At 52.9% G+C, this 27,201-nt stretch overlaps 1 protein-coding gene across 1 annotated transcript in view; it reads left to right on the forward strand.

Annotated features, from left to right (window-relative positions):
- The window catches only part of STARD8 (StAR related lipid transfer domain containing 8), a 75,820-nt gene extending 69,672 nt beyond the window's left edge, over window positions 1-6,148 (forward strand). Inside the window, exons 13-15 of the mRNA XM_038748486.1 lie at window positions 772-992; window positions 3,661-3,852; window positions 5,224-6,148. Of these exons, the coding sequence (XP_038604414.1) occupies window positions 772-992; window positions 3,661-3,852; window positions 5,224-5,341 (531 nt within the window). The 3' untranslated portion in view covers window positions 5,342-6,148. The remainder of the gene's footprint in view (window positions 1-771; window positions 993-3,660; window positions 3,853-5,223) is intronic.
- The last annotated feature ends 21,053 nt before the right edge of the window (window positions 6,149-27,201 follow it).

A 27,201-nucleotide genomic window follows, 5' to 3' on the forward strand; every position in this document is an offset into this window, starting at 1 on the left:
TGGAGTCAGAGGTCACGGGTTCAAATCCCGGCTCCGCCGCTTGTCAGCTGTGGGACTTGGGGCCAGTCACTTCACTTCTCTGGGCCTCAGTCACCTCATCTGTGAAATGGGGGTTAAGACTGGGAGCCCCCCATGGGACAACCTGATCACCTTGTAACCTCCCCAGTGCTTAGAACAGGGCTTTGCACGTAGTAAGCGCTTAATAAATGCCATTATCATTATTATTATTCTCTGGGCCTCAGTTCTATTAATCAGTTCTATTTATCAGCGCTTAATAAATGCCATCATTATTATTATTATTATTCTCTGGGCCTCATTTTATAGATGAGGGAACTGACACTTCTAGACTGTGAGCCCGTCGTTGGGGAGGGACCGTCTCTATGTTGCCGACTTGTACTTCCCAAGTGCTTAGTACAGTGCTCTGCACACAGTAAGCACTCAGTAAATACGATTGAATGAATACATGTTACCAAGTTGTACTTCCCAAGAGCTTAGTACAGTGCTCTGCACACAATAAGCACTCAATAAATACTATTGAATGAATGAATGAAAATGGGGTTGAAGACTGGGAGCCCCAGGGGGACAACCTGATCACCTTGTAACCTCCCTGGTGCTTAGAACAGTGCTTGACACATAGTAAGCGCTTAATAATAATAATAATTATTATTATTATTATTAGTGGGGCCTGAGGGAAGCCGGGCGGTGGGCAGCCCCCAGCCCCACTCGTGGTCATCTGTCGCGGCCGTCGCAACTGTCGTTCCCCCCTGCCAGGTGCGGGACGGGGCGGCCCCGCGCCGCGCGTGGAAGGCCTCGTCGTCGGTGCGCGCCAGTCCGGGCGCCGTGCTGCAACGCGTGCTGCGGGAGCGGGCGCTGTGGGACGAGGACCTGCTGCGGGAGCGGGTCCTGGCCGTCCCGGGCCCCGACACCGACCTCTACCACTACGTCACGGGCAGCATGGCCCCCCACCCACACCGAGACTTCCTCGTGCTGCGGTGAGCCAGGCCCGGGGCCCACGCCGCTCACCACCTGCCCCCTCCTGTCCACCTCTCTTCCTGTCCATTGCCTCCTCCTGTCTGCCCTTCTGCCCTCCCGCTGTCCCCTCCTGTCTCCCCTTCTGCCCTCCCACTGTCTCTTCCTGTCTGCCCACTGTCTCCTCCTGTCTGCCCTTCTGCCCTCCTGCTGTCTCCTCCTGTCTGCCTCATTTCCTGTCCGTTGCCCCCTCCTGTCTACCCCTTTGCCCTCCTCCTGTGTCCTCCTGTCTGCCCTTCTGCCCTCCCACTGTCTCCTCCTGTCTGCTCCTCTGCCCTCCTGCTGTCTGCTCCTGTCTGCCCTTCTGCTGTCTCCTGTCTGCCCCTCCTCCTGCCCGCTGCCTCCTCCTGCCCGCTGCCTCCTCCTGTCTACCCCTCTGCCCACCCACTGTCTCCTCCAGTCTGTCCTTCTGCCCTCCCGCTGTCTCCTCCTGTCTGCCGCTCTTCCTGCCCACTGCCTCCTCCTGTCTACCCTTCTGCCCACCCACTGTCTCCTCCGTTCTGCCGCTGCCCCCTCCTGTCTGCCCTGCTGCCTTCCCACTGTCTCCTCCTGTCTGCCCATCTTCTTGCCCACTGCCTCCTCCTGTCTACCCCTCTGCCCACCCACTGTCTCCTCCTCCTCTGCCCTCCTGCTGTCTCCTCCAGTCTGCCTGTCTTCCTGTCCATTGCCTCCTTCTGTCTACCCCTCTGCCCTCCTCCTGTCTCCTGCTGTCTGCCCTTCTGCCCTCCCACTGCCTCCTCCTGTCTGCCTCTCTTTCTGTCAATTGCCTCCTCCTATCTACCCCTTTGCCCTCCTCCTGCCTCCTCCTGTCTGCCCTTCTGCCCTCCTGCTGTCTCCTCCTGTCTGCCCCTCTTCCTGCCCACTGCCTTTTAGACTGTGAGCTCACTGTTGGGTAGGGACTGTCTCTATATGTTGCCAATTTGTACTTCCCAAGTGCTTAGTACAGTGCTCTGCACACAGTAAGTGCTCAATAAATATGATTGATGATGATGCCTTCTCCTGTCTACCCCTCTGCCCACCCACTGTCTCCTCCTGTCTGCCCTTCTGCCCTCCTGCTGTCTCCTCCTGTCTGCCCCTCTGCCCTGCTGCTGTCTCCTCCTGTCTCCCCCTCTTCCTGCCCACTGCCTCCTCCTGTCTACCCCGGTGCTCACCCACTGCATCCTCCTGTCTACCTTTCTGCCCACCCTCTGTCTCCTCCTGTCTGCCTCTTCCTGTCCATTGCCTCCTCCTGTCTACCCCTTTGCCCTCCTCCTGTCTCCTCCTGTCTGCCCTTCTGCCCTCCCGCTGTCTCCTCCTGTCTACCCCTCTGTCCTCCTGCTGTCTCCTTCTGTCTGCCCCTCTTCCTGCCCACTGCCTCCTCCTGTCTACCCCTCTGGCCACCCACTGTCTCCTCCTGTCTGCCTCTTTCCCTGTCCATTGCCTCCTCCTTTGCCCTCCTCCTGCCTCCTCCTGTCTACCCCTCTGCCCACCCACTGTCTCCTCCTGTCTGCCCTCCTGCTGTCTCCTCCTGTCTGCCTCTTTTCCTGTCGGTTGCCTCCTCCTTTGCCCTCCTCCTGCCTCTTCCTGTCTGCCCTTCTGCCCTCCTACTGCTTTCTCCTGTCTACCCCTCTGCCCAACTACTGTCTCCTCCTATCTGCCCTCCTGCTGTCTCCTCCTGTCTGCCTCTTTTCCTGTCCATTGCCTCCTCCTGCCTACCCCTTTGCCCTCCTCCTGTCTCCTCCTGTCTGCCCCTCTGCCCACCCTCTGTCTCCTCCTGTCTGCCTCTCTTCCTGTCCGTTGCCTCCTCCTGTCTACCCCTCTGCCCTCCTCCTGTCTCCTCCTGTCTGACCTTCTGCCTTCCTCCTGTCTCCTCCTGTCTGCCCCTCTGCCCTCCTGCTGTCTCCTCCTGTCTGCCCTTCTACTGTCTCCTCCTGTCTGCCCCTCTTCCTGCCCACTGCCTTCTCCTGTCTGCCCCTCTGCCCTCCCGCTGTCTCCTCCTGTCTGCCCCTCTTCCTGCCCACTGCCTCCTCCTGTCTACCCCTCTGCCCACCCACTGTCCCCTCCTGTCTGCCCTTCTGCTGTCTCCTCCTGTCTGCCCCTTTGCCCGCCCACTACCTCCTCCTGTCTGCCTTTCTGCCCACCCTCTGTCTCCTCCTGTCTGCCCCTCTTCCTGCCCACTGCTTCCTCCTGTCTACCCCTCTGCCCTCCCTCTTCCTCCTCCTGTCCTCCCCTCTGCCCTCCCGCTGTCTCCTCCTGTCTGCCCCACTTCCCATCTGCTGCTTCCTCCTGTCCACCCTCCTTCCCGCTCCTGTCTGCTCCTCTCCTGCCCACTGCCTCCTCCTGTCATACCCTAGTGAATAGAGCCCAACTCCGCCACTTGTCCACTATGGGCAAGTCACGTCACTTCTCTGGGCCTCAGTTCCCTCATCTGTAAAGACTGGGAGCCCCACGGTGGGCAGGGACTGTGTCCACCCCGATTTGCTTGTATCCACCCTCCCGCTTAGTACATTGTAAGCGCTTGACAAATATCATCAGTAGCCTCCCTCTGCCCACCCGCTGCCTCCTCCTGTCCACCCCGCCTCCCGCCCGCGGCCTGCCACCTGCCACCCGGCCGTCTCACGCCCATCTCCCGGCCGGTCCGGCCCTCCGCAGGCGCTGGCGGTCGGACCTACCGCGGGGAGGCTGCCTGTTGGTGTCGACGTCCCTGGAGCCCGGGACCCCCGTGCCCCCGCTGCCCACCCTGGAGGGGGGCGTGCGGGCCCTGCTCTTCACCTCCCAGTACCTCATGGAGCCCTGCGGGCCTGCCCTCACCAGGCTCACCCACATCTGCCGAGCAGATTTGAGGTCAGTGCTCCCCTTCCTCCAACTCTCTCCCCTTCCCCTCTCCCCGTCCCCTTCTTTCCCCTCCTCCCTGGGGCCTGGGACTCAGAGGACCTGGGTTCTCACCTGCCACCTGTCTGCTGTGTGACCCAGGGCAAGTCATTTCACTTCTCCGGGCCTCAGTTCCCTCATCTGGAAAATGGGGATTCGTCTTCCCCCTACTTAGACCGTGAGCCCCATGGGGGACCGGATGATCTCGGGTCCACCCCAGCGTGTAGTACAGTGCTTTTAGTACAGAGAAGCAGTTTTTTGTGGCATTTATTAAGCGCTTACTATGTGCAAAGCACTGTTCTAAGCGCTGGGGAGGTTACAAGGTGATCGGGTTGTCCCACGGGGGGCTCACAGTCTTCATCCCCGTTTTACAGACGAGGGAACTGAGGCTCAGAGAAGTGAAGTGACTTGTGGCTCAGAAGTGAAGTGACTTGCCCAAAGTCACACAGCTGAGGCTCAGAAGTGAAGTGACTTGCCCAAAGTCACACAGCTGAGGCTCGGAAGTGAAGTGACTTGCCCAAAGTCACACAGCTGACAAGTAGCAGAGCCGGGATTTGAACCCATGACCTCTGACTCCAAAGCCCGGGCTCTTTCCACTGAGCCACGCTGCTTCTCTAGCTTGGCCTGGGAGTCAGCAGGACCTGGGTTCTAATCCTGACTCTGCCACTTATCTGCTCCGTGGCCTTGGGCAAGCCACTTCACTTCTCAGTGCCACAGTTACCTGGACTGTAAAATGGGGATGAAGACCATGAGCCCCACGGGGGACAGGGATTGTGTCGAACCCGATTTGCTCGTCTCCACCCCAGTGCTTAGCACAGTGCCTGGCACACAGTAAGTGCTTAACGAATGCCACAATTATTGTTATTATAACAGTGCTTTGTGGTATTAACAAATACCACAATTAGTATTTATTAATATTAGCATTTATTTGGATCACTCTCCCTCTCTCCTCATCTCTCCCCTCCACTCCTCGTGTCTCTCCCCTTAATCATAATAATAATTAGGGCATCTATTACTACGTGCCAGGCACTGTACTAAGTGCTCGGGCGGACTGGGTTGGACACAGCCCCTGTCCCACGTGGGACTCACGGTCTCAATCCCCAGGAGGCCCAGAGAAGTGAAGTGACTAACCCAAGGTCACCCAGCCAACCAGTGGCAGACCCTGGATTAGAACTCGCGACCTTCTGACTCCCGTGCTCTATCCGCTCCGCTGCTCCTCTTTTCTCTTCCTCCCTCCCCCTCTCCGCCCTGACCCCTCTCTCCTCTCTCCCTCCCGGCCCCGTGGCCCCCCGATTCCCCCCCGTGTGCCCCCCACCTCAGGCCCGGGTGTTTCTGTCCTCCCAGGGGTCGCTCTCCCGACTGGTACAACAAAGCATTTGGGCATCTCTGCGCCACCGAGGTGGCAAGGATCCGGGACTCCTTCCCAGCCGCCCAGCCCGGCCGCCCCAGCGCCAAACCCTGAGCCGGGGCCGCCGCACCCCGGGAAGACCCGAGTCGGCCGGCCTTGGGACCACGCTTTGCCCGCTCCAGAGAGACGGTGGGCACGGCTCCCTGACCCGCCGGGCAGCAGATGTTCCGGTGGCGTGGGGCCTTCCGCAGCGGGGAGAGCCTCCGTCTCCCCCCAGACGGATCCCACCCCGCTACGTCGAGCAGTGGCCGGGCCTCTCCCTGTGCCCGGCGTGCCAGCTGGGCCCCCTCTCCACCCCGCTACCAGGGTGTGGAACTGTTGCGTCTTCTCCTAGAGACCCCTGCGGCCCTGGGAAAGGAGACGTAGGCCTGCCAGGGCCCAGACTGGGCCTCATCTTGCCTCTCTCTCCGTCCGTGGGGACCCCCGGGGGGGCTCTAGCCACGTGAGGAGGACCGCAGCTCTCAGGAGTTGGTTGGGGGGGCCTTTCCCCGCGTCTCCCCATCGGCGGCCCCCTCCTCGCCCCGTCCCAGACACAGACTCGGCTTCCAGTTTGAGTCCACGCCCCGCCGGCCCCTCTCCGCTCAGACAGGGCCGCAGACCATGCGGTGACCCGGGACGAGCCCACGCCGACCCGGCTGGGCCCACGGCCGGTCCCCGGGGTGGCCCGGGGATGGGGGGGGCGGTAGCCCCGCTCTCTTCCGGGCCAAACCGGCTTGTTCTGGAACTCTAAATATCATACAGAGGAATGTTAATATATTGGTCGGAGCCGGCCGCGGAGGTGTGGGCCCTGGGCCGGCCAGGACTGACCGCGGGGCGGCCCCGGCGGCCCTGGCCCCTGCTATAATAAAGTACTAATGGACAGTGCGTGTTAAACCATCTGCATCCACCCAGGGTTGGGGGAGAAGGGGGCGTCTCCCCCTGCCAGGGGGCCAGGGGCCTCAGGACTGAGCTTACCCGGGGGTTGAGGGGCCGTGGGGACGGAGGTTCGCCCTCCCAGTCCACCCTATCTTGCCCCCAGGTTGGGTCGGGGGGCCGCAGGTAACGACTGTGCTAATAATTGTGTTTTTTGTTAAGGTTGTCTGCTGTGTGACTTCAGTCACTTCACTTCTCTGGGCCTCAGTGACCTCATCTGCAAAATGGGGATGGAGACCGTGAGCCCCACACGGAACGGGGACTGGGCCCAACCCGATTTGCTCGTGCCCACCCTGGTGCCTAGCACATAGTAAACACTTTTAACGAATGCCGTTATTATTATTATTACAAAGTGCTTACTATGGGCCAAGCACCGTTCTGAGCGCTGGGGTAGATTCAAGGTAGGTTGGACCCAACCCCGTCCCACGCGGGGCTCCCAGTCTCCATCCCTGTTTTACAAATGAGGGAACCGAGGCACAGAGAAGGGAAGCGGCTTGCCCAGGTCGCCCCGCGGACAGGTGGCAGACCTAGGATTAGAACCCAGGTCCTCCGCCTCCCAGCCACGTGCTCTTTCCACTAGGCCACTCTTCTTCAACAGGCCCCGTGGAGGGTGGGGGGAGTCGAACCCCAAACCCGCAGGCCCGTGTTGTCAGAGAGGGGGTCCCGGGCCCTGCTGGACACGGTCCCAGAGGGGAGGAGGATTCGGACTGCGTCACCTCCCGTACGGCGGTGGCAGTCGGCCCCCGAAACTTGTGGGGGGAAACTCGCTGCCGCCGTCCCGGGGCTGACCGAACGGGAGCCCCCCAAGAAGCGTGGGAAAGGTTTGAGGGGGTCCAGCAGACCTCCACCTCCTGGGGCTCAGCGGCCAAGTTGAGAAGAAAGCCAAGAGCATCTCTCTGGAGCCATTCTTTCATTCAATCGTATTTATTGAGCGCTTACTGTGTGCAGAGCACTGGACTAAGCGCTTGAGAGAGGACAATACACCAATAAACAGACCCACTCCCCACCCACAACGACTCTGCAGTCTAGAGGGGACGCTCCCAGTCTTAGCCCCCATTTTACAGATGAGATAACTGTTCAAAGTGCTGGGGGAGACACAAGTTTATCAGGTTGTCCCAAGTGGGGCTCCCAGTCTTCATCCCCATTTTGCCGGCGAGGTAACTGAGGCCCGGAGAAGTAAAGTGACTCACCCAAGGTCACACAAGCACCCTGGCTTAGTGGAAAGAGCACAGGCTTGGGAGTCAGAGGTCGTGGGTTCTAATCCCAGCCCTGCCACTTGTCAGCTGCGTGACTTTGGGCGAGTCACTTCACATAGAGGCCCAATGTGTGCGGGCTGGGTTGTAGAAGGAAAGTAGCGAGGTGAGGCAGGAAGGTGATTGAGGGCTTTAAAGCCGACTGTGACGAGTTTCTGTTTGATGCAGAGGTGGATGGGCAACCGCTGGAGGGTTTTGAGGAGGGGGGTGATATGTCCTGAATGTTTCCGTAGAAATACGATCCGGGCAACAGAGTGAAATCTGGACCGGAGCGGGGAAAGACAGGAGGCCGAGACATCAGCGAGGAGGCTGATGCAGTAGCCAAAGTACGATAGGAGAAGTTCTTGGATCAGTGTGGTGGCAGTTCGGATGGAGAGGAACGGGAGGGTTTTAGCAATAATGCTCGTTTAACGAGGCAGAACCGAAAGGATTTCATGATCGGTTGGATCTGTGGTTTGAATGAGAGAAATGAGTCGAGGATAATGCCAAGATTATGGGTTTGTCAGACAAGGGAGGATAGTTGTGTTGTCTGCAGTGAGAGGAAAGTCGGGGGGAGGGCAGGGCAGGATCTGGGGGGGAAGATGCGGAGTTCGGTTTTGGACGTGTTTAATTGGAGGAGTTTGCAGGACACCCCAGTAGAAAGGTCCTGAAGTTGAGGAGATGTGAGACTGGAGAGAAGGAAAAAGAACAAGGGTGGAGATGTAGGAATCATCCACATAGCGATATAATAATAATAATAATAATAATAATAATAATAATATAATGTTGGTATTTGTTAAGTGCTTACCATGTACCAAAACTGTTCTAAGCACTGGATGGTAGTTGAGGCCGTAGAAGGGAATGAATTCTCCCTGAACCTCGAGGGACCCCCCGCCACAGTTCAGGAGTGGGAGGCGGAGGAGGAGCCGGCGAAAGAGACGGAGAAGGAGTGGCCGGAGAGATGGAAGGAGAACCGGGAGAGGATGTGTCGGCAGAGCCGAGGTTGGATAATGTTTTCGGGAGAAGGACAATTTCGGGAGAAGGGCATTTTCGGGACAATGTCAGAGGCAGTTGAGAGGTCCAGGAGGATCAGGATGGAGTAGAGGCTGTAGGAATGTGGCAAGAAGGAGGTTATTGTTAACCTTGGATGGGTCAGTTTCCATGGAATGACTGGGGTGGAAACTCCTCTTCCACTTCCTCCTCCTTCCCTTCTTCTTCCCCCTCCTCCTCCTCCGTCTCCCCCAACCCTTCTCCCCAACTTCTCCTTCCCCTCCTCCGCTCCGTTTCCACCCAGTTTCCACTTCCCGGCCCCGAGTTGGCAGCAATGAGGATCACCCAGACCGGGCTGCCTGGAGACAGGGGATTGGGCCCGGTGACCTCTTGGGGAATAATAATAATAATAATAATGATGGCATTTGTTAAGCGCTTACTATGTGCAAAGCACTGTTCTAAGCGCTGGGGAGGGGAAACAAGGTAACGAGGTTGTCCCATGCGGGGCTCACAGTCTCAATCCCCATTTTACAGATGAGGTAACTGAGGCTCAGAGAAGTTAAGTGACTTACCCAAGGTCACACAGCAGATGGGCCTGCTGACCTCTTGGAGGGCCAATGATGGCCCTAGGGAGCAGGATGCGGCCTCGGGAAAGGGTGGCGTCATCCTCGGTCAGCACTGCCCTGAATAATAATAATAATAATGGTATTTGTTAAGCGCTTACTATGTGCCAAGCACTGTTCTAAGCGCTGGGGTAGATACATGGTAATCAGGTCGTCCCTCGTGTGGCTCACAGTCTTAATCTCCATTTTCCAGATGAGGGAACTGAGGTACAGAGAAGCGAAGCGGCCTGCCCGAGGTCACACAGCAGTCAAGAGGAAGAGCCGGGATTAGAACCCACGTGCTCTGACTCCCAAACCTGTGCTCCTTCCACTGAATATGTTGCCAATTTGTACTTCCCAAGCGCTTAGTCCAGTGCTCTGCACACAGTAAGCGCTCAATAAATCCGATTGATGATGATGACGATGAATGACACGAATAGAGCCCGACTGGGATTCAGAAGGACCTGGGTTCTAATTCCCGCTCCACCCCTTGCCCGCTGGGTGACCTCGGCCAAGTCACTTGACTTCTCTGGGCCTCAGTTCCCTCATCTGTAAAATGGGGAGGAAGACTGTGAGCCCCACGTGGGACGGGGACTGCGTCCGACCTGATTAACGGATCTACCCCAGCGCTTAGTACAGCGTCTGGCACATAGTAAGCACTTAGTGAGGAGTATAAAAATACCCAAAACTCTGCACTGGCCCCCACCCAATCAGTAGTGCTTATTTGGGGGTGGGCTCGGGAGAGGAGGGGAAATTCCACCTGGGAATGCCAGGTGGGCTGGGGACTCCGCTGGGCGCTGGACTGGTTTCCCTCTCCATCCCGGCCTGATTCCTTTCTGCCAGGCTGTTCTAGGGGAGATAATAATAATAATAATGATGGTATTTGTTAAGCGCTTACTATGTGCAAAGCACCGTTCTAAGCGCTGGGGAGGTTACACGGTGATTAGGTTGGGACACCATGGGGGGCTCACAGTTTTTTAATCCCCATTTTCCAGATGAGGGCACTGAGGCCCAGAGAAGTGAATCAATCAATCAACCAATCAATCGTATTTATTGAGCGCTTACTGTGTGCAGAGCACTGTACTAAGCGCTTGGGAAGTACAAGCTGGCAACATATAGAGACGGTCCCTACCCATCAGGGGGCTCACAGTCTAGAAGGGGGAGACAGAGAACAAAACCAAACATACTAACAAAATGAAACAAATAGAATAGATAGGTACAAGTAAAATAAATAAATAGAGGAATAAATAAATAGAGGAATAAATATGTACAAACATATATACAGGTGTTGTGGGGAAGGGAAGGTGGTAAGATGTGGGGGATGGAGAGGGGGACGAGGGGGAGAGGAAGGAAGGAAGGGGCTCAGTCTGGGAAGGCCTCCTGGAGGAGGTGAGCTCTCAGTAGGGCCTTGAAGGGAAGTGAAGTGACTTGCCCATAGTCACACAGCTGACAATTGGCGGAGCCGGGATTCGAACCCATGCCCTCTGACTCCAAAGCCCGGGCTCTTTCCATTAAGCCACGCTGCTTCTCTACATAGTGTCAGTCTGCCAATCCCCCTTCTAGACTGTGAGCCCGCTGTTGGGTAGGGACCGTCTCTATATGTTGCCAACTTGGACTTCCCAAGCGCTCAGTACACTGCTCTGCACACAGTTAGCGCTCAATAAATATGATTGATTGATTGATTGATTGATTGCCAATGCCCCCACTGCCCTGGCACACAGAAGCCAAGTGGAAGGAAGAGTCCTGTGGAGAGACGGGCAGGGGCTGGGACACGGGGGGAGTGGGAGGGAATTTGGGCATCGGGAGAGGAAGCCGGAAACGTAGCCAGGAATTAAAAGAGGCTGGATGCGAATCATCATCAATCGTATTTATTGAGCGCTTACTATGTGCAGAGCACTGTACTAAGCGCTTGGGAAGTACAAATTGGCAACATAATAAGCACGGCAGCAGGCAAATCCGCAGCTGTGGGTTTCACAGTGCCAACCCGGGCCGGCTGCTCTGCCCGCTTTGAGAGGCGGCGAGGAAAGTCCCAGGCACTATACTAAGCGCTGGGGTAGACAGAGGAGCAGTCCGATGTAGAGGACACAGCCTGGGCCTGTTTTGTCGTCCGTCTCCCCCCTCTAGACTGTGAGCCCGCTGTCGGGTAGGGACCGTCTCTATATGTTGCCAACTCGGACTTCCCAAGCGCTTAGTACAGTGCTCTGCACACAGTAAGCGCTCAATAAATACGACTGAATGAACGAATGGGCCTGCGGTCAGAAAGTTGGAGATCTGATCCCGGCTCGGCAACTTGTCTGCTGTGTGATCTGGGCGAGTCGCTTCACTTCTCTGGGCCTCAGTTACCTCATCTGTAAAATGGGGATTGAAACTGTGAGCCCTATTGTGGGACGGGGACCGTGACCAACCTGATTTGCTTGTATCCATCCCAGCATTTAGCACAGAAACCACCATTTTCATTATTATACGGGATTGGACACAGTCCCTATCGGACATAGGGATCTCATTCTTAATCCCCATTTTACAGGTGAGGTCACTGAGGCCCAGAGAAGTGAAGTGACTAACCCAAGGTCAGCCAGCAGACAAGCGGTGGAGCCGGGATTAGAATCCGGGTCCTCTGACTCTCAGGCCTGTGCTCTGTCCACTGGGGCACGTTTGGATCCAGATTTGGGAATGGGTTTGGGAGTCAGAGGTCATGGGTTCTAATCCCGCTCCACCGCTTGTCAGCTGTGTGACTTTGGGCAGGTCGCTTCACCTCTCTGCGCCTCCATTACCTCATCTGGGAAATGGGGATGAAGACTGTGAGCCCCATGTGGGACAACCTGATTACCTTGTATCTACCCCAGCGCTTAGAACAGTGCTTGGCACATAGTAAGCGCTTAACAAATACCACTATTATTATTTGACCCTTCAGGGCACCTGTTTAGGGAAGAGTCCAGGCCGTCCAGTATAAAGTAGCCTAGTGGGTAGAGCCCGGGCCTGGGAATCAGAGGACCTGGGTTCTAATTCCGGCCCTGTCAGTTGCTTGCTCTGTGAACTCGGGCAACTCACTTAACTTCTCTGGGCCTCAGTTTCCTCATCTGTAAAATGGGCGTTCAGTCCTACTCCCTTCTTGGCACACAGTAAGCACTTCTTAAGTACCACAAAAAGAAAAAAGCAACAATCTTAAGTACCACGAAAAGAAAAAAGCAACAATCCCCACCACGGTGACACACAACCTGCAACCGCACTGAGCCTCCTGACCCGCTCCGGACCAATCTGGGAAGGCTTCATGGAAGAAGTGACTCTCAGGACTGGGAGGGTGGGCATTGGGCCAGTAATAATAATAATAATAATAATAATAATAATAATAATGGCATTTGTTAAGCGCTTACTATGTGCAAAGCACTGTTCTAAGCTCTGGGGAGGATACAAGGTGATCAGGTTGTCCCACATGGGGCTTACAGTGTTTATCCCCATTTTACAGATGAGGCAACTGGGGCACAGAGAAGTTAGGTGACTTGCCCAAGGTCACACAGCTGACACGTGGCAGTAGAAGGGGCAGGAGCGCTCCTTAGTGACTATGGGGCAACCTGATGACCTTGTATCTACCCCAGCGCTTAGAACAGTGCTTGGCACATAGTAAGCGCTTAACAAATACCATCATCATCATTATTATTATTATGGGGGGCGGGAAGACAGGTGTTTAAATTCCATTTTACAGTTGCGGCAACTTAGAAGGAGGAAGAAGGTGTAAAAGAAGAAGGAGGAGGAGGGAGAGAAGAATTGTATTTGTTAAGCTTTTTTAAAATTATTATTATTAAGTGCTGTCGAGTCGTTTCCAATTCTCAGCGACTCTATGAATACACTTTCTCCACAACGTCTTGTCCTCTGCCATAATTCACAGCCTCTCTAACGGTTCTTCTGCTATCGTTGCTTCGGTCTCTATCTACGGTCTCTAGAGAAGCAGCATGGCTCAAGGGAGCCAGAGGTCGTGGGTTCTAATCCCGACTCCGCCACGTGTCAGCTGTGTGACCTTGGGCAAGTCACTTCACTTCTCCGGGCCTCAGTTCCCTCATCTGGAAAGTGGGGATGAAGACTGTGAGCCCCCCATGGGACAACCTGATTACCTTGTATCTCCCCCAGCGCTTACAACAGTGCTTGGCACATAGTAAGCGCTTCACAAATACCAACATTATTATTATTATTATTATTATTATTATTATTATTATTATCCACCTGGCTGCCACTCTGCTTCTTCCACTTTTCCCGGGACTTTTCCTAGCATGAGTGTCTTCTCCAGAGAATCAGTCTTCCTGATGAGGTGTCCAAAATATGCTAATCGAAGTCTAGTTATTTGGCCTTCCAAAGACCACTTTGGCTTAATTCGCTCTAAAATCCATTTGTCTGTTTTTCGGGCAGCCCTTGGTGTCCACAAAAGCCTTCTCCGACACATTTTGCAAACCATTTACTATATTCATTCATTCAATCGTATTGAGTGCTTACTGTGTGCAGAGCACTGTACTAAGCGCTTGGGAAGTACCAGTTGGCAACATATATGCACTTGCATTCAGTGCTGTGAATGTAGTACATGTTCAAAAATACCACCAATTGATTCATATCCTCTAACACTTGGATATTCACCCCACCCACCAATTTTACTATATGTAAAACACTGTGCTAAGCGCCGAGGTAGACGGAAGGTAATCAGGTCCCACAGTGGGCTCACAGTCAAAATAGGAGAGAGAACGGGGATTGAGTTCTCATTTTGCAGATGAGGAAACTGAGGCACAGAGAAGTGAAATGACTTGCTCAAGGTCGCACAGCATGCCAGTGGCGAAGTCAGGACCAGAACCCAGGCCTCCTGAGTCCGTGTGAGCTTTGGCGGGGCGGAGCGTGCCAGAGACGAGGGCAGTGATCAGCGTGAAGATCCAACGCTAGGGATCCCAGCTCTGGGAACAGCGACACGGACTTAGTGACGGCCCAAGTCATGTCTAATTCCCACCTATATATTCTCTCCCAGTGCTTAGTACAGTGCTCTGCACATAGTGAGCACTTTGCAGATTCTATTATGACTGTTACACACAGCTGGGGAAGCAGTGTGGCCTAGTGGAAAGAGCCTAGGAGTCAGTCGGACCTGTGTTCTAATTCCGTCCCCACCGTTTGTCTGCTTTGTGACCTTGGGCAAGTCACTTCACTTCTCATCTGCAAAATGGGAACTCAATTTCTGTTCTCCCTCCTATTTTGACTGTTAGCCCCATGTGGGACCTGATTATCTTCTATATTCCCCAGCGCTTAGTACAGTACTTTCCATATAGTAAGCACTTAAATACCATAGTTATTTGGTGCTAGTTACCTCAGTTCGTTCTTCTCCTCCTCCTTCTTCTTCTCTTTCTTTTCCTTCTCCTCGTCTTCACCTTCTCTTTCTTCTTTCTTCCTCCTCCCCCTCATTCTTATTCTCCTCTTTATCCTCCTTTCTTTGTCTTCCCCTCCTTCTCCTCTTTCTTCTTCTTCTTCTTCTTCTTCTTCTTCTTCTTCTTCTTCCTCTTCCTCTTCCTCTTCCTCTTCTTCTTCTTCCTCTTCCTCTTCCTCTTCTTCTTCCTCTTCCTCTTCTTTTCCTCCTCCTCCTTCTCCGCTTCCTCCTTATTCTCTTCCTTCTCCTTCTCTTTTCTTCACCTCTCCTCCTTCTCTTCCATCTTTTCCTCCTCCTGATCCTCCTCCTCCTCCTCCTTTTCTTCTTCTTCTTCTTCTTCTTCTTCTTCTTCTTCTTCTTCTTCTTCTTCTTCTTCTTCTTCTTCTTCTTCTTCTTCTTCTTCTTCTTCTTCTCCTTCTCCATCTTCTTTTTCTTCTTCTCCTTCTCCTTCTCCTCCTCCTCTTCCTCCTCCTCTTACTCCTTATTCTCTTCCTTCTCCTTCTCTTTTCTTCACCTCTCCTCCTTCTCTTCCATCTTTTCCTCCTCCTGATCCTCCTCCTCCTTTTCTCCCACTTCTTCCCCACCTTCTTCTTCTCCTCCTTCTCCTTCTCTTCCTTCTTCTCTTTCTCCTCCTCCTCCTTCCTCTTCTCCTTTATTCTTCTCCTTCTTTTTCTCCTACTTCTTCCCCTCCTTCTCCTTCTCTTCCTCCTCCTCCTCCTTTAGTCTTCTCTTCTCCTCCTCCTCCTCCTCTTCCTCCTCCTCTTCCTCCTTATTCTCTTCCTTCTCCTTCTCTTTTCTTCACCTCTCCTCCTTCTCTTCCATCTTTTCCTCCTCCTGATCCTCCTCCTCCTCCTCCTTCTCCTCCTTTTCTCCCACTTCTTCCCCACCTTCTTCTTCTCCTCCTTCTCCTTCTCTTCCTTCTTCTCTTTCTCCTCCTCCTCCTCCCTCTTCTCCTTTATTTTTCTCCTTCTTTTTCTCCTACTTCTTCCCCTCCTCCTTCTCTTCCTCATCCTCCTCCTTTATTCTTCTCTTTTCTCTCCTTCTTCCTCTCCTTCTCCGCCTTCTCTTTCGTCTTCTTCTCCTTGCCTTCTCCTTCTTCCCCTTCTTTCTTTTCTTTCATCTTCGTCTTGGGGCTATCAGTCTTCCTCATGGATTTCCTGCGCTGAGTCCCCCGCCAGTCGGCGGGAACATTCCCTCCAGCCAACGCCAGGGGGCAGCCGTGCCCCATGGCCGGACAGCACAGTGGTCAGACTGGGGGGGGGAAGGATGAGGGTCAGAGTTAATAATAGCTGTTTATTATTAATTTTATTTATTTAGTATTTATTCATTGTTTATTATTGTTTGTTGATTATTATTATTAATAACGATGGCATTTATTAAGTGCTTACTATGGGGTCGGAATTAATCATAATATTTAATATATACTATAATAATTCTACAATTATATAATAATTAATAATAATTATGATGTATTCTTTTATTTATTAATAGTAATCCTCATGTATTAGTAATGATTTCATTATTAATCATCATTATTTATTATTTTTATTGTTAATGCTTGTTGATTTCATTCATTCATTCATTCCATCGCATTTATTGAGCGCGTACTGTGTCTTTTAGACTGTGAGCCCACCGTTGGGTAGGGACCGTCTCTAGATGTTGCCAACTTGTCCTTCCCAAGCGCTTAGTCCAGTGCTCTGCACACAGTAAGCGCTCAATAAATACGATTGATTGATTGATTGATTGCAGAGCACTGGACTAAGCGCTTGGGAAGTCCAAGTCAGCAACATCTAGAGACGGTCCCTACCCAACAGCGGGCTCACAGTTTAGAAAGGGGAGAAGGAGAAGATTATGATTATGATTATTATGATTATTAAGGATTATAATAAGGATCATAAGGATTATGATTATTATGATTATTATATTATGGTTATTAGCCATGGGCGGTGGGGGAGGATTATGGTTATTAGCCATGGGTGGTGGGGGCGGGGGACTGGTAAATTATAATAACAATAACAACAACAACAACAACAATAATAATAATAATAATAATAATAATAATAATAATGAGCAGTCAGTGAAGCCCTCCTGGAGGAGACGGGCCTTCCATAAGGCTTGGAAGCCAGGGAGAATCATTGTGGGATCTGAGGAGAGAGAGGGCTCTGGGCCAGAGGTGGGACGTGGGTGAAAAGTTGGCGGAGAGATAGACCACCCCTCTTCCGGACCACCAAAACAGTCCATCGTAACATAATCTGATATTATCCCTGCTCCGCCACTTGTCAGCTGTGTGACTTTGGGCGAGTCGCTTCACTTCTCTGTGCCTCAGTTCCCTCATCTGTAAAATGGGGATGAAGACTGTGAACCCTCTGTGGGACAACCTGATCCACCTTGTAACCTCCCCAGCGCTTAGAACAGTGCTTGGCACATAGTAAGCACTTAATAAATACCATTATTATTATTATTATTATGGTATTTGTTAAGCACTTACTAAGTGCCAGGCACTGTACTAAGCGCTGGGGTGGAGACAAGCAAATCGGGTTGGATACAGCCCCTGTCCCACGTGGGGCTCACGGTCTCCATCCCCATTTTACAGCTGAGATAGCTGAGGCCGGGAGAAGTGAAGTGACTTACCCAAGGTCACACAGCAGACACGTGGTGCTGCTGGGATTATTATTATTAATAATAATAATAATAATAATGGTGGTGGTGGTATTTGTTAAGCACTTACTAAGTGCCAGGCACTGTAGTAAGCGCTGGGGTGGAGACAAGCAAATCGGGTTGGACACAGCCCCTGTCCCACGTGGGGCTCACGGTCTCCATCCCCATTTTACAGCTGAGATAGCTGAGGCCGGGAGAAGTGAAGCGATTTACCCAAGGTCACACAGCAGACACGTGGTGCTGCTGGGATTATTATTATTAATAATAATAATAATAATGGTGGTGGTGGTATTTGTTAAGCACTTACTAAGTGCCAGGCACTGTACTAAGTGCTGGGGTGGAGACAAGCAAATCGGGTTGGACACAGCTCCTGTCCCACGTGGGGCTCACGGTCTCCATCCCCATTTTACAGCTGAGATAGCTGAGGCCGGGAGAAGTGAAGCGACTTACCCAGGGTCACACAGCAGACACGTGGCGCTGCTGGGATTATTATTTTTATTATTAATACCATAATAATAATGGTATTTGTTAAGCAACCTACTATGTGCCAGTGGAGACAAACAAATTGGGTTGGACACAGCCCCTGTCCCACTTGGGGCTCACGGTCTCCGTCCCCATTTTACAGCTGAGATAGCTGAGGCCGGGACACGTGGCGCTGCTGGGATTATTATTATTAATACCATAACAATAATGGTATTTTTTAAGCAACTTACCATGTGCCAGGCACTGTACTAAGCGCTGGGGTGGAGACAAGCAAATCGGGTTGGACACGGCCCCTGTCCCACGTGGGGCTCCCGGTCTTCACCCTCATTCATCCCCCTCGTGAGCCCGTTGTTGGGTAGGGACCCTCTCTATAAATGTCTCCGACTTGTCCTTCCCAAGCGCTTAGTACAGTGCTCGGCACACGGTAAGCGCTCAATAAATACGATTGAAGGAATGAATAAATGAATTAATTGTACTGCCGAGAGAAGTGAAGTGGCTCATCCGAGGTCACGCAGCAGACAAGGGGCGCTGCCGGAATGATCATCAATCGTATTTATTGAGCGCTTACCGTGTGCGGAGCACTGTACTAAGCGCTTGGAATTAGAACCCAGGTCCTTCTGACTTCCGCAGGCTACACTGCCTCCTCTTTCCCATCTCTTTCCCCAGCCTCCTTCTCCCCCCCGGCTCCGTTCCCCGCCTGCAATCCTCATCAGGGCCCGAAAGCGAGAAGGCCCGGCGAAATATAGATTTATCACGGCGGCCGCGACGATGGTTCTTTCGGCCGTTTTCGGTTCCTCGGCCGGAGGCTGGCAGGGACTTCAGGGCGCGGGGCCCTCGGGACGCGTAAAGGCCCAACTTCAAAACCACCGGCCCCCAAAAGGAAAGATCTGCCGAATGGATCCACGTTTTATAGGGTTCGGGGGGCAGGTTTTATAAGGGAACGTTTCAGACGGGCCGGGGGTAAGGGGGACAGGGGATGGGGGGCCGGGATAGGGGAAGGTCAGAAAGGACGGTTGAGGGGGGATCGAATAATAATCAATAATAATAATTACAAGATTTTAATAAGCGCTTACTACACGCCAGGCACCGTACTCCGCGCGGGGACGCGTAGAGAAGCCGCGTGGCTCTGTGGAAATGACGGTGATGGCATTTGTTAAGCGCTTACTACGTGCCAAGCACCGTTCCAAGAGCTGGGGAGGTTACAAGTGAGCGGGTTGTCCCAGTCTTCATCCCCATTTTCCAGACGAGCTAACCGAGGCCCAGAGAAGTGAAGCGGCTTGCCCAAGGAAGAACCCAAGCTTGGGAGGCAGAGGGCACGGGCTCAAATCCCCGCTCCGCCGCTTGTCAGCTGGGTGACTTTGGGTCACTTCAATCAATCAATCAATCATATTTATTGAGCGAGCACTGCGTGCAGAGCACTGGACTAAGCGCTTGGGCAAGTTGGCAACATATAGAGACAGTCCCTACCCAACAGTGGGCTCACAATCTAAAAGACTTCACTTCTCTGGGCCTCAGTGACCTCATCTGGAAAGTGGGGACACAACCTGATCACCCGGTATCCTCCCCGGCGCTTAGAACGGTGCTTGGCACATAGTAAGCGCTTCACAAATACCAAAATTATTGTTATCGCAAGCAAATCCGATTGGACACAGTACCCGTCCCTCGTGGGGCTCGCAGTCTTCATCCCCATTCTAAAGATGAGGCAACTGAGGCCCAGAGAATTGAAGTGACTCACCCAAGGCCACACAGCAGACAATAATAAAAACTAATTAAGGTAGTGGTTAAGCACTTACTATGTGGCAGCGTGGCTCAATGGAAAGAGCAGGGGCTTTGGAGTCAGAGGTCATGGGTTCAAATCCCTGCTCCGCCAATTGTCAGCTGGGTGACTTTGGGCGAGTCACTTCACTTCTCTGGGCCTCAGTTCCCTCATCTGGAAAATGGGGAATAAAACTGTGAGCCCCCCGTGGGACAACCTGATAACCCTGTAACCTCCCCAGCGTTTAGAACAGTGCTTTGCACATAGCAAGCGCTTAATCAATGCCATCATCATCACTGCTATTATTGTTATTATTCAGTTCATTCATTGAGCACTTACTGTGTGCAAAACACTGTACTAAACGCTTGGGAGAACAATCAACATGAACATTTCCTGCCCCCAAAGAGCTGACGGTCTGCTGGGTGGGGGCAGAGAGGGGAGACACTCGTTCGTTCATTCAATCGTATTTATTGAGAAGCAGTGCAGCTCCATGGAAAACAGCTCGGGCTTTGGAGTCAGAGGGCACGGGTTCGAATCCCGCTCTGCCAATTGTCAGCTGTGTGACTTTGGGCGAGTCACTTCACTTCCCTGTGCCTCAGTTACCTCATCTGGAAAATGGGGATTAGGACTGTGAGCCCCCCGTGGGACAGCCTGTTCACCTTTTAACCTCCCCAGCGCTTAGAACAGTGATTTGCACATAGTAAGTGCTTAATAAATGCCATTATTATTATTATTATTACTACTAGTAGCTTAGCTCAGGGCTGGGCCATGCTGTATCCTGGGACTCAGTGGCTCCTTCTGGGAAATGGGTAGCCCACAGGCTGCCCTGTCCACAGGCTGAGGAAGAGCTGGGCAGCCAGATGTCTGTTTAGCCGGCTACACCCTGGAAGAAACACACCTCCTCCAAGAGGCCTTCCCTGACTAAGCCCTTCTTTCCTCTTTTCCCCCTCATTTGTTCATTCAGTCGTATTTATTGAGCGCTTACTGTGTGCAGAGCACTGTAATAATGATGGCATTTAAGCGCTTACTATGTGCCAAGCACTGTTCCAAGCGCTGGTGAGGGTGATCAGGTTGTCCCACATGGGGCTCACGGTCTTCATCCCCATTTTACAGGTGAGGGAACTGAGGCCCAGGCTCCTCCACTTGTCGTTGGGCAAGCCACTCAATTTTTCTCTGGGCCTCGGTGACCTCACCTGGAAAATGGGGATGAAGACTGTGAGCCCCACGGGGGACAACCTGATCGCCTTGCATTCCCTCCCGCGCTTAGAACAGTGCTTGGCACATAATAAGTGCTTAACAAATATATGTTTGTACGTATTTATTACTCTATTTTATTTGTACATGTTTATTCTATATTTATTTTATTTTGTGAATATGTTGCCAACTTGTACGTCCCAAGCGCTTAGTACAGTGCTCTGCACACAGTAAGCGCTCAATAAATACGATTGATTGATTGATTGATAGCATTCCCTTCTGTGCTGTCTTGACTTTCTCCCTTTATTCATTCCCCCCTCCCAGCCCCACACCACTTATAATAATAATAATAATAATGATGGTATTGGTTATGCGCTTACTATGTGCCAGGCACTGTGCTAAGCACTAGGGTGGATCCAAGCAAATCAGGTTGGACACAGTCCCTGTCTCATGTGGGGCTCACAGTCTCCACCCCCATTTTTCAGATAATAATAATAATGATGGCATTTGTTAAGCGCTTACTATGTGCAAAGCACTGTTCCAAGCTCTGGGGAGGTTACAAGGTGATCAGGTTGTCCCACGGGGGGCTCACGGTCTTCATCCCCATTTTTCAGATGAGGGAACTGAGGCCCAGAGAAGTGAAGCGACTTGCCCAAGGTCACACAGCAGACGCGTGGAGGGGCGGGATTGGAACCCAGGTCCTTCTGACGCCCAGGCCCGCGCTCTATCCACTAAGCCACGCTGCCTCGAATCCCCATCATCATCAATCGTATTTATGGAGCGCTTCCTGTGTGCAGAGCACTGTACTAAGCGCTTGGGAAGTACAAGGTGGCAACACATAGAGACAGTCCCTACCCAACAGTGGGCTCACAGTCTAAAAGGGGGAAATGGGGAGATGGGGAGGAAACTGAGGCCCAGCAAAGCAAAGTGACTTGCCCAATGTCACACAGCAGGCGAGGGGTGGAGTGGGGATTCGAACCCAGATCTCCCGACTCTGTGTAATTTCCTCTCGGCCTCTCTGTTTCTCTACCCTGTTGGGGGGCTGACTTCTCAGCTCACCCTCCCCCTTACGCCCCCCAAATCCCCCCCAAAAATGCATTTAATTTTCCTTAGAAAACGGGCGCCGGGGCAGGTAGGGGAGCTGCCTTGGTGGAGGGTGGGAGAGAGGAGGAGGAGGAGGAGGAGGGGAGACCCCAGACCCTTAATAATCTGATTTCTATAAAGCAAACTTTCCTGGCCATAAAGGTTTTATGGGAAGTTGCCTCCGGCGGCTAAAATTCTCGCTTCCCCAGAACTGGAATTTTCATCCATCCATCCCTCCATCCATCCATTCATCCATCCGTCCAACCAACCATCGTATTTATTGAGCGCTTACTGTGTGCAGAGCACTGGACTAAGCGCTTGGGAGAAGGCATTGCAACAATATAACAGACACATTCCCTGCCCGGCCCACAGTTCCGTCCCTTTCTCTCCCCTCCCCTTTTTTCCTCCCCTCCCCTCTCCCCTTTTTTTCTTCTCTCCCTTTCTCCTCTCCTCTTTTCCCTCCTCTCCCCTTCTTTCCTCCCCTCACCTTTCCTCTTTTCTTCTCCCCTTTTCTCCCTTCCTCGCCTCTTCTCCCTCCCGTCCTCTGCCCTCCCCTTATTCCCTCCCCTCTCTTTTCTTCTTCTCCCCTTTTCTTCCTTCCTCTCCTCTTCTCCCTCCCCTTCTCTCCCCTCCTCTCTCCTCTTTTCTTCTTCTACCTTTTCTCCTCTCCTTTTCTCCCATCTCTCTTCTTCTCCCCTTTTTTCCTTCTCTCCCCTCTCCTCTTTTCTTCACCCCTTTTCTCCTCTCCTCTTCTCCCTTCTCTCCCCTTATTTCCTCCCCTCCCCTCTTCTTTTTTCTTCTCTCCTTTTCTCCTCTCCTCTTCTCCCGTCTCTCTTCTTCCCTTGCCTTCTATTCTCCCCTTCCCTCTCCTCTTTTCCTCTTCTCCCCTTCTCTCCTCTCCTCTTCTCCCTTATCTCCTCTCTCCTCCCTTCCTTTCTTCTCCCATCCCCTCCCTTCCCCTCCTCTTCATTCTTCTTTTCCCTCCTCTCCCCTTTCCCTTCTCTCTTCTGCCCTCTTCTCCCTTCCCCTTGCCCTTCTTCTCCTCTTTTCTTCTCCCTTACTTTTACTCCCCCTCCTCCTTTCTTCTCCCCTCCTTTCCACTCCCCTCCCCTCCTTCCCCTCTTTTCTTCTTCCTTCTCTCCTCTCCCCTTCTTCTCCCATTCTCCTCCCTCCCCTTTTCTCCTGTCCCCTCTTCTCCCCTCGTCTCCCTCCCTCCTCCTCTCCCCTCTCTTTTATTCTCCCATCCTTTCCACTCCTCTCCCTTACTTTCCTCTGTTCTTCTCCCTCCTCTCCCCTCCTTTCTTCTCCCATTCTCCCCCTCCCCTTCTCTCCTGTCCCCTCTTCTCCCCTCCCCTTGTCTCCTTCCCTCCTCCTTTCCCCCCTTCTCCTCTCCCCTCTCCTTTTTTCTCCCCTCCTTTTCACTCCCCCCTTCCCTCCTCTCCTTTTTTCTTCCCTCCTTTCCACTCCTCTTCTCCCCTTCCTCCCTCTCCTCCCCTTCCCTCCCCCATCCACTCCCACTCCCCTCCTCCTCTCCCCTCCCCTCCCTCTGCTCTTCCTCACCATGCCCTCCCCTCCTCGCCCCTGACCGTAGAGACACAGCACTTGGATGGCGTCCAGTGCTAAATCCACATCAGACCCGGGGCCTATAGTAATGGGACCTATTGAACACCACTGGGTTTGGTGCACTGCACTAGATGCTCAGGAAAGCTCGACAGAATCAGGGCACCCGATCCCTGCCCACAAAGAGCTCCCACTCTTAACCAGAGAGATGGTCAAGAAAACATTGGCCACCAGAGGAAATGGAATGAGCCACCGAAGGGAGGGCAGGGTGAAGTGTCTGGGCCCAGGCCCCGCTTCTGGGGCTGACAACCATTAAAGTGAATGGCAGAATTTGGGCTGATGGGGCTGGCCAGGGTTGGGAGTCAATCAGGGAAGGCTGGTTGGAGGAGGTGGCATTTTGGGAGGACTCCGAAGGCAGGGGCGAGCTGGCCGATTGGAAGGAAAGGAACAGGGTGGCCATTTTCTGCTGGACAGTCCAGTTTTCGGGATCTCGTCTATGAACTGTTGTACCCTCCTGAGTGCTCAGAACAGTGCTCTGCAGCTGTGTGACTTTGGGCAAATCACTTCACTTCTCTGTGCCTCAGGTGCCTCATCTGTAAAATGGGGATTAAGATTGTGAGCCCCACGTGGGACAACCTGATCACCTTGTATCCCCCCAGCGCTTCGAACAGTGCTTTCCACATAGTAAGCGCTTAACAAATACCATCATCATCACACAGTAAACAGCTCCTCGAGGGCAGGGATGGCATCTACTAACTCCATTGTCCTCTCCCGAGCGTTCAGTCCAGTGCTCAGCACACGGTAGACCGCCCTAGGGTCTCCCCAGCTCCACTCCCCCAGCCCTGGGGCCTTCCCATCTCTGCTCCCCCAGCCCTGGGGGTCTCCCTGCTTCACCTCCCCCTATTCCAAGGTTTTGCTCTGGGTCCCAGCCCAACCCCACCTGCCCCACCCCCGCTGCCGTTCTTGGATGCTGTGTGGTTTTCTTGTATTTTTAATAAAGGTCACGGCATGCTTACCGTCAGGGGGATCAATACGGTTCATTATTTATCACCGGCTGACGCCCTCCTCCTCCGTCTCTTCCTCCTCATCCTCTTTCTCTTCCTCCTCATCCTCCTTCTCCTCCCCCTCTCCTCCTCTGCCTCTCCTCCTCTTCCTCCTCCTCCTCATTTTTCTCCTTTTCCTTCTCCTCTTTCTCCTTTGCCTTCTCCTCCTCTTCCCCCTCTCTTCCTCCTCCTCCTTAACCTCTTCCTCCTCCTCTTCCACCCCCCCCCCCCAACCACACCTAAGTGCTAAGGAGGAGTGTTTCCATGAAGGTGGGAAGCACAGAGAGCCACAGGTGGCTGAGACTGGATTACTGCATCAGTCTCCTCTCTGATCTTCATTCGTTCATTCAATCGTATTTATTGAGTGCTTTCTGTGTGCAGAACACTGTACTAAGTGCTTGGGAAGTACAAGTTGGCTCCTGTCTCTCCCCACTTCAGTCTATACTTCACTCTGCTGCCCGGATTCTCTTTCTACAGACACGCTCTGGGGCATGTCACTCCCCTCCTCAAAGATCTCCATCGACCTACCTCTGGCCCGGAACGCCCTCCCTCCTCACATCCGCCAAACTAGCCCACTTCCCCCCTACAAAGCCCCTCTGAGAGCTCACCTCCTCCAGGAGGCCTTCCTACACTGAGCCCCACCTTTTCCTCTGCTTCTTCCCTCTCCCCATCGCTCCGACTCCCTCCCTCTGCTCTACCCCCTCCCCGCCCCACAGTACTTGGGTACATATGTGCCTATTTTATTATTCTATTTATTTTATTAATGATGTGTATATACCTCCAATTCTATTTATTTATAATGCTGTTACTGATGCCTATCTACTTGTTTTCCATTTCCCCACTTCTAGACTGTGAGCCTGTTGTTGGGTAGGGATTGTCTCTATTTGTTGCCGAATTGTACTTTCCAAGCGCTTAGTACAGTGCTCTGCACACAGTAAGTGTTTAATATATGCTATTGAATGAATGAATAAATGAATTCCTTGCCCTCAAGGAACCGACAGTCTGCTGTGGGCTGTTCACATTCTAGCTGGCCTGTCCTTGCCCTCTGTCCCCTTTTCACCGTCCCCTTTCCCCTGTTTCCTGACCCCTGACCTCTGACCTCTGCCCCCGGCCCCCTAACTACCATGTTTATTTTCGCTCTGCTCCTCTTTCGGCCACTGCTTCTGCTGACCAACACCATGAATTGTCCACCCTCCCATCCACCCTCTCGGCCCCGGCCGGATCTCCCGGTCAGCTCCGATGGTGGAGAAACAGAGTCTTGTTTTCCCAAAAAATGGTATTTAATAATAATAATAATAATAATGATGGCATTTGTTAAGCGCTTACTATGTGCAAAGCACTGTTCTAAGCGCTGGGGAGGTTACAAGGTGATCAGGTGGTCCCACGGTGGGGTCTCACAGTCTTAATCCCCATTTTCCAGGTGACGGAACTGAGGCCCAGAGAAGTTAAGTGACTTGCCCGAAGTCACACAGCTGACAATTGGCAGAGCCAGGATTTGAACCCATGACCTCTGACTCCAAAGCCCGGGCTCTTTTCCACTGAGCCACGCTGCTTCTCTTGTTAAGCACTTACTATGGACCAGACACTGTACTGAGTGCGGGAGGTAATAATAATAATGATGGTATTTGTTAAGCGCTTACTATGGGCCAAGCACCGTTCTAAGCACTGGGGGAGATACAAGGTGATCCCGTTGTCCCACGTGGGGCTCACAGTCTCCATCCCCATTTTCCAGATGAGGTCACTGAGGCACCGAGAAGCCAAGCCACTTACCCGAGGTCGATCCGAGCTAATCGGATTGGACACGGTCCCTGTCCCACATGGGGTTCGCAGTCTTATTAATCTCCAGTTTACGGATGAGGGAACTGAGGCCCAGAGAAGTGACTCACCCAAGGTCACACAGCAGTCCAGGTCCTTCTGCCACCCAGGCCACTGGGCCACACTGCCTCTCTCCACCACCTGCTCCACGGACCGCCTTTTCCCTGCCAGGAGACTTCCAACCTCGGTCCCCCCCCTCCCTCTGAGCTCTCCCTCCTTCCCGGAGTCGCCCCTGCTTCCCGCTCGGCCAACATAGACGCATTAACAAGCCGGCCAGCGCGCCATGAATATTTCATGTCTAATATTGTTTAACACGTCCTGATTTCCTCCGCTTTAATGGACCCCCGGCCTGCTCCCCCTATCCTCCCCCCACCCACCCTGGATTCCTTTCCACACAGGCCTCCGCTGACCAGGGGGAGGGGGCGAGCCGGAAGCCCAGGAGCTGAAGCGGGTTGGGATGCTTAGAGAAGCAGCGTGGCTCGGTGGAAAGAGCCCGGGCTTTGGAGTCAGAGGTCATGGGTTCCAATCCCGGCTCCCCAATTGTTAGCTGTGTGACTTTGGGCAAGTCACTTCACTTCTCTGGGCCTCAGTTCCCTCATCTGGAAAATGGGGATGAAGACTGGGAGCCCCCCGTGGGACCACCTGATCACCTTGTAACCTCCCCAGCGCTTAGAACAGTGCGTTGCACATAGTAAGCGCTTAATAAATGCCGTCATTATTTTATTATTATTATGAAAGATTCAGCCTCTTTCCAGCCTCCTCCTTCCTGCCCCACAGCTCCACGGACTGGAATGCCCTTCCTCCTCAAATCCTCCACCCCAACAATCAAAGCCTTCTCGAAGGCCCGTCTCCTCCAAGAGGCCTTCCCAGGCTGAGCCCCGCTTTTCCTCATCTCCCCTTCCCTTCTGTGCCGCCCGGACTTTCATTCATTCATTCAGTCGTATTTATTGAGCAGAGTGCAGAGCACTGGACTAAGCGCTTGGGAAGCACAAGTTGGCAACATCTAGAGACGGTCCCTGCCCAACAGCGGGCTCACGGTCAAGAAGGGGGAGACGGACGACAAAACAAAACGTATTAACAAAATCAAGTAAATAGAATAAATATGTACAAGTAAAATAGAGTAATAAATATGTACAAACATATATACATATATACTTGCTCCCTTTCCTCTTCCCCCCACCCAGCTCCACACCATTT

Source organism: Tachyglossus aculeatus, chromosome 6 (genome assembly GCF_015852505.1).
Source record: "Tachyglossus aculeatus isolate mTacAcu1 chromosome 6, mTacAcu1.pri, whole genome shotgun sequence".
Lineage (NCBI taxonomy): Eukaryota > Metazoa > Chordata > Mammalia > Monotremata > Tachyglossidae > Tachyglossus > Tachyglossus aculeatus.